We start from the raw sequence: 7,729 nt of genomic DNA on the forward strand, positions 1-7,729 counted from the left end.
CCATCAGTAGAACAAGTGTGGATCTCACCTCAAGGTTAAATATGATGCTGACATTACAACATGATGTTCTGATACAATAAATGATTTTTTGGGTATTATTTGAGAGTAAGCGATTGTAACATGACATCACCGAAACAATGTAGCCATCTATATGCAAAAAGTAAGTCTTAATTTGTAATTTAGGCAGACAGCCTTCTCCACCAGTCATCAGTCTACACTACTCTGCAACTGAAGAACAGAGGGCAAACGGATTTCTTCAGCTGATTTGTCTCATCACTGGATACTATCCTGAAGGAACTGTAGTGACCTGGCAGAAGAACGGAAATACCTTAAATTCTGGCTTTACAACTACATCTCCAACGAAAACAGCGACCAGTGATTTTAGCTCTACAAGTTTGCTTAAAGTGTCCCTGCAGGAATGGAACAGCGGCTCTGTGTACATCTGTCAAGTTTCTCATTCTGCTTCCAACAGTAACCAGAGAAAAGAAATTAGTTCAACATCGGGTAAGAAAACTAAAAAACTCACAGACTCACATTCATAAACGTAATCAGTTTTGTAATAAATATTAGACAAGATGGAAAATTATTTTGTTGGGTTATTACTGAATGAAACATTCTTGAATTAGTTGCAGTGAGTAATATCAATAGGAATTTGTAGTCCAGAGAAATGTTACAGCAAAGATAAGTCGAAATGAAACAGGTACCTAAACCCGCTCTTTCAAAAAAACAGTGGAGAATAACATCAGAAATTATTTCCCTTGCTCTGTATAGGTCTGACTGAAATAACCAAACTTTTAGATTAGATTAGATTAGACTAGACTAGACTAGACTTACAGTGTGGAAACAGGCCCTTTGGCCCAACAAGTCCACACGACCCACCGAAGCGCAACCCACCCATACCCCTTACCTAACACTACGGGGAATTAGCATGGCCAATTCACCTGACCCACACATCTTTGGACTGTGGGAGGAAACCGGAGCACCCGGAGGAAACCCACGCAGACACGGGGAGAATGTGCAAACTCCACACAGTCAGTCGCCTGAGGCGGGAATGAACCCAGGTCCCTGGCGCTGTGAGGCAGCAGTGCTAACCACTGTGCCACCGTGCTGCCGTGAGCAAACCTCTTAATTGACAAGTTTAGGCAGAGTTTCTGGATATTCTCAGAATTAAAAATTCTTTTGCAACGTGTAATCCCCCCGCTTTGCTTATTTTCCAAATCAATTCAGAGCAGCAAAATAAAGTTTTGACAATGCACACACTTCATTACAAAGGAATCATTTTCAACAATGCGTATTTGTAAAGCTGTCGCTAGTGAGGATTTAGTATTGTCTGTTGCTGATTGCTGCCACGCAATTGTAGATAGGATGTATTGGGGGGACAATGTTCAGAGTAGCTAAGTAGAGAGATAAGGTGTCTGGTGGAAAGAGATAGAAATTTGTTATTGGAAGGGGTTCTACAGAATGTTTATTTGGAACATTTATTATATAGATCATCATTTAGACAGGACTTTAAAATACCTATCGGTGATAATGATCTCATTGACCTTCTGTGCTTAAAATGCATCGACTGTCACGATGTGGTAAATTTTCTCTGTCTCTACCTGTCTACCTTGCTCTAGAACTCCTGTTTTATTCCTGTCAGTTTTTTTCCTCTGTCTTTGTCTATCTATCTGTCTGTCTCTGCTTCCTCTGATCGCTGTCGTTCTGTCACTTCATCTTTGTTTTCACTGATCATGTGTCTATGTCTCGGTTTCTATGTACCTCTACGTCTCGGAATTATTTCTACTTTCGTCTTCTTGTTTCTGCAAGTTGGAATCATTTTTCGTGCATCAATTACTGTTGCTCCTTTTGCTTCTCTTAGGATTTGCACCTGTAGGTGTCCAATCCTCTATTTCTTATCTTCTTTCCCTCTAGCCTCTCCGTCCGTCTCTGGCTAGCTTCTCTGATCTGTCATCTCAAGCTCCCATTCACTAGCTTTATATCTCTATATCTATACCTGACTCACAGTTTGTCTGTCTCTGAATCTGTCTCTATGAATGCTCACTTCACGGACCCACACGAAACACTTCATTTATCCAAATCTTTCTCTGACTTTCCTTATTGCTTGCTCTGTTTCTTAATTCTATTGGCAGAAGCAAATGATGCAAACCAACAAACCTGAAAAGATGCAATGGCGCTTCATATTTGTTGTGTGTGCATATACATGTGTGTGTGGATATATATATGTGTGTGTGTGTATATATACACACACACACACAAGCATTAACACACAAACAAACACAAGACTCATGAGAAAGAGAGAAAGAGGGAGAGAGATGGTTGCATTTTTCATCCCTTCCTTGTTCACTGATTTTGACATTCTTGTTGCACGCCTGGTCACATTATTGAATCAGGGACCAGAATCTGAATCTCTGATTTCTCTCTGACAGAGATAGCTGTATTATTAAGGGAGCCATTGGTTGAAGAAATCTGGATCAATAAAAGTGCCATTCTGGTTTGCGAAGTGCATTCAACAGTTGCCAGTCAGGTAGTTATCTCTTGGATGGTGGATGGAAAGGTGCGGAATGAAGGCGTTCAAATTGAAGCAGCGAACAGAAACCAATATGTGACAATCAGCCGCTTGACTAGCACTGTGGACGAGTGGCAGAGTGGGGTGGAATACACATGTTCTGCAAAACAGGATCAATCATCACCCGCAGTATCAAAACGAACAAGAATGGCAAGAGGTTGGTGACAAGAACTATGTATTTGTACATGTCATTTTATGAGCGAGGAAATACTAAAAATGTATGTACTTCTATTACAGTTAAATCAATGAAGCCATATATCCGCCTCCTGCCTCCATCACCAGAAGAAATTCAGAACAGCAGCTCTGCTACTCTCACATGTTTGCTGAGAGGATTCTATCCTGACAAAATACGCGTTTTCTGGGAGAAAGATGGAGCTTCTGTCAACGAGAACATCACCAATTTCCCCACTGCTCTGGAACAGGACCTGACCTACAGCGCACGGAGCCTCCTCATTTTACCTGCAGCAGAATGGAAGAGTGGCGCAAAATACACCTGTACTGCCTCGCATCCACCTTCACAGTCCACTGTGAAAAGGGTCATCAGGAGCCCGAAAGGTAAGGACAGTGTTCTAGCAACCATGGTCAACATTAACACTTTGTGTTAAATATCAACAGAACATGAAATCTTAACTAAACATTCTAAGGTTCCAGCAATTTTAAAATACACAAGATCTTTTGGAATGAAACACCTTTAGCACACTGCACATGGCTATGAGGTAAACAGGAGAAGCAATACCATCCAACAAGCGCATGGTCTCAAGGAGTGTGAAGCCCGGTGATATTAAAAAAGGAAGGAACCTCCTGTGGCGCATTGCCCTCTTGTGGCATCCTGGACCAAGATGCTTGTGTTTACTTGCCACCTCCTCCAGAGTTGTGTGTTGAGTTATCTGAACAGGTTGACGAGAAAAATAGGTTAACTAAAAACTTATGTTAAGAGAAAGGGCTGAAACACAAGATTAATGTTTGAAGGCGTGTTGTCTTTCGAGAACAATGAAATTTGTTGAGAGGATGATTGTGTCGAAATGATTTTATGTTTTGCTTGCTTCTGTCACTGCTTCATGCTCCTCCTTTGATACCAGCTCGAGCGGTTGCTGACAGTCAACTGAAAGGTACTTAGAAATGCAAACATTTCTCGACGAGTAGAATTCATGCACATGAATTAACGTGTGCATTGGAAGGATTATATTATTCAGCCCTTTGACCATGGAGGTCACATGGAGGGCAGTGACAATGGATGTTGTAGATTACCGATGGACAGAGGTAAGATGCAGCCCTGGATTGTGGGTGCCAAGTGGAATTTAATGCGGAAAGCTGTGAGGTGGTTCACTCTGGAAATAGTTAAATGAGTCAAGTGTTCAAGGGGCACATGGTGAGATTTTTGGTGGTGCAGATGAGCAGAGGGATCTCAATGTCCATGTGCAGAGATCCTTGGAAGTTGCCACCCATGTTGATGGAGTTATTAAGAAGACTTACGCTATTTTAGTTTTGATTGGTAGAGGGAATGAGTTTCGGAACCATGAGTTCATGTTGCCTCTATGAAAAACTCTGGTGCGGCCACAGTTGGAATATTGCGTACAGTTCTCGTCACCACACTATAGGAAGGATTTGGAAGTTTTGGAAAGGGTTCAAAGGAGATTTACTGGGATGCTGCCTGATACCTCTTATGAGGAAATGCTGATGGACTTGAGAGTGTTTTCGTCAGAGTGAAGAAGTTTGGGATGTGACTTCATTGAGATATATAAGATAGTCAGAGGCTTAGATAGGGTGGACAATGAGAGCCTTTATCTTCGATTGGCCATGGACAGCACGCAGAGACATAGCTTTAAATTAAGTGTGATAGACATGGAGGTAGTTCCTTTCCTCACAGAGTAGTAGGGGCATGGAACGCATTGCCTGCTACAGTACTTGACTCGCAAACTTGAAGGGCATTGACATGGTCATTGGATATGGATATGGACGAGAATGGCATAGGGTCGGTTAGATTGGCTTCAGGGTAGTTTTACAGGTCGGGGAAGCATCGAGGCCCGAAGGGCTTATACTGTGTTGTAATGTTCCATTTTCTAGATGATTAATTTTATTCTGATCAGTTTTTATTTAAAATTCCATTCCCGCCTCTATCACTAAATTGTATTAGCTGAAAGGTTTTGAAAAAGCAAGACTATTTGGATGGAACATAAAATATGAACCACCTATTGAGGAAGAAATGGTAATAGAGCGCGACTGAACTCAGGTTGCGAATCGACAAATTCATGTTAACAGTCTGCTTGATTGAACAGAGATACAGCAGAAGAGATGAACTCAGGACAGCCAGAGGAAAAGCAAGGATTTGTAGTGAAGAGTTTGGAATGCGAGACAGTAATATTAATCAACAAGGGAGTAGTTTTTGCAATATTCTCCCGCCCAGACAACCTGACCGAGGCAATGACATAACAGAGGAACTGCATAAGCTTTGCAATATGCGCACAAAATAGAATTATGCCGTTCGAACTATAGAATAGACATGGAGCATCATTCCTCACAAATATTATTGAAACTTTCAGAGATAACCCGATCTGTGAATTTTGTAATTGTACTAAAATTTAAGGTAACAATACAAACAGAACATTCAAGAACCTTCTTTTCATTTGTACTTTACGTTATGCACTAAGAAAGTAACTGTTATTGTACTAAGAGCAACCATTTTTCCTTTAGCAATCTAGGAGCATGCTTTCCCCTACGTTATGCATTCCTTTAAAATTATCACGATTCTGAACAAGTGTTAGTTTTGTCTATTCCCAACACCAGAGTTGAGAACTGAAAGACATGTGCTCACAATATTTTAGATTTCTTCACTTAACACTCTTCAAAGATGAGTAATATGAAAAACATCTCTTGAATGGGTCCTTGACTGAAACTGAATCATGCAGCAAGTATCTTTTATTTTCAAATAAAAACCTGCCGAGGAAATAGGCAGCAAAATCAGTTGAAAGGATGCAATCAATAAAAATGCAGTTTGATACCAATTTCTCAATTTCTCCATGAGTTTTTCTGACACAGAGCAAATAATGTTAGCTCATGTACAGCGGCCACATATGATATGTGTTTGCTCGTCTGGGATTGGATTCCGATAAATGCAGTTCATGTGGCAGCAATTGTCTTCTGACATTGGTAACTGCAATAGGTGAAAATGTGCAGCACTCGAATGGAGACATTAGGCCTCAGTATACCCAAGGCAGAGCAGTTTCCAAATTGTTCAAGATTATATCGGAAATATTACTGAAGGCTTATCCATAATATTCAGAGTGAATGCAACCAATACGAAAAGGAGGACACAGCATCTGATTAACTAAGCCTAAACGGTCTCAGAAAACAGATAACAGATCGCAGTAAGTAAAACTATTTCCAACTCTAGTAGTGTTTTGGAATTGATTTCGATATCGCGGCCTGAAAACATGCATTCTTTTCTGTTTCGAGGTGATTGCCGTCAGACAGATATTGTGGTCCATCTACTGAAACCTCCGTTCCAAGAGATTTGGACGCAAAAGACAGCGACCATTGTGTGTGAAATTGTTTACAGCAACTTAGAAAACATCAACGTTTTCTGGCAGGTGAATGGGGCTGAAAGAACAAAAGGAGTCAAGACAGAAAATCCTGTTTGGAACGGAAGTAAATTCACCATTTTGAGCAAACTTAAAGTCATTGCGTCAGAGTGGGACAGCGGTGCTGAATATGTTTGCTTGGTAGAAGACAGTGAATTACCAACACCAGAGAAAGCTTCTCTCAAAAAGAAAATTGGTAAGTCGGGATAGTACTGCAATAACAACAAAATAGAATTGATTTCGGAAGTCTGAAATGAAAAAAAAAATATTTCGAAGAAACAGAGCAGGAATGGCAGAATCTATGGAGAGAAGAATAGGGTGAACGTTTCCAGTCCAGTATGTAACTTCCTAAAAATAGTAATTTATAATATTTTGATATAAGCCTGACTCATACAGTAGTTGAATGGAATAAAAAATCCTGTCAAACCATTAATGCGTTCCAGTAAATTCCCCCTAAGTCAGCAGCAGAAAGTGGCTCACTGGTTTGCACTGCTGCCTCAAGGCACAGGTTCAAATCGAACTCTGTGTAGAGGGTTCCCAAGTTCACGTGGGCTTCCATTGCGAGCTCCAGTTCTCGTCGACTATGTGCAAGTTAGATGGAATGGCAATGGGGTACGTGCTTTTGTCGGAGTGGGTCTTGGAGGGATGCTCTTTGGCGTTTGGGTAGGGACTTGTTGGGCCGAATGGCTTGTTAAAACGTTATGAGGAAATCATGGAAAGCCAATAGCCGTGGCTTCTTCTTTACTGAAAATGAGCGTGAAGAACTGTAAGTGGATGAATCATTTGCACTCCACGAATAGCAATCTTTACAAAATGTATGATTGGCCCCAAGATTTAAACCAGCAAAGTAGGGGACATGAAATGCTGTAGCATTCAGAAATATTTGCATAGTCTGACAGATTGGAAATAATTTATAAACTATATGCATTACTAGCAATGAAATTCTAATGCAGATGTAAGATGGTCTCAGCTAAACAAACATCACTCTCTTTGCAGACGACCAAATGCGTCTTCCTCAGGTTTATCTCCTGCAGCCATCGACAGACGAGATTGACGCTGAGAATTCAGCGACCCTGATGTGTCTCGTCACCAGCTTTTACCCAGCTGAGATCTACATTGGCTGGATGGCCAATGACACCCTTTTGGATACCGGGTACCGAACCCAATTGGATAGCCAGGCGGGGAATGGTTCCAACTTCGTGACCAGCAGGTTGAGAGTCACAGCGGCGGAATGGAACAATGACACCACTTACTCCTGCTTAGTGGGACACCCATCCCTCAGCCGGGAGTTAATCAGAAGTACAAACAAATCTCATGGTAAACCGACAGCAGTCAATGTTTCAGTCGTACTAAGCGATATTGTTAAAACCTGCACATAACTTGCAGTGATTGACGAACTGTTTTCCATAGATAGGTTCATGTTACTATGGTAATAACTGTTAGAGTAACTGTTTAAGCATTTTCAATTCATTGCATGCATCAGTCACATTTAAGATCAGTGATCACTTTTGTCAAAAAGAAAGTAGCCACTATTCCAAATTGCATCTGTTGGTAAAAGATAATTAAGCTTAGACTCTGAAAC

The 7,729-nt window shown here is 41.0% G+C and overlaps 1 gene segment (V, D, J or C); it reads left to right on the forward strand.

The window, feature by feature from the left end:
* The window catches only part of LOC132828676 (Ig heavy chain C region-like), a 126,652-nt gene extending 119,126 nt beyond the window's left edge, over positions 1-7,526 (forward strand). Inside the window, 5 exon segments of the C gene segment in view lie at positions 188-504; positions 2,430-2,726; positions 2,807-3,124; positions 6,023-6,343; positions 7,144-7,526. Of these exon segments, the coding sequence occupies positions 188-504; positions 2,430-2,726; positions 2,807-3,124; positions 6,023-6,343; positions 7,144-7,526 (1,636 nt within the window).
* Positions 7,527-7,729: the final 203 nt, after the last annotated feature.

This window comes from Hemiscyllium ocellatum, chromosome 27, assembly GCF_020745735.1.
Source record: "Hemiscyllium ocellatum isolate sHemOce1 chromosome 27, sHemOce1.pat.X.cur, whole genome shotgun sequence".
In the NCBI taxonomy this organism is placed as follows: Eukaryota; Metazoa; Chordata; class Chondrichthyes; order Orectolobiformes; family Hemiscylliidae; genus Hemiscyllium; species Hemiscyllium ocellatum.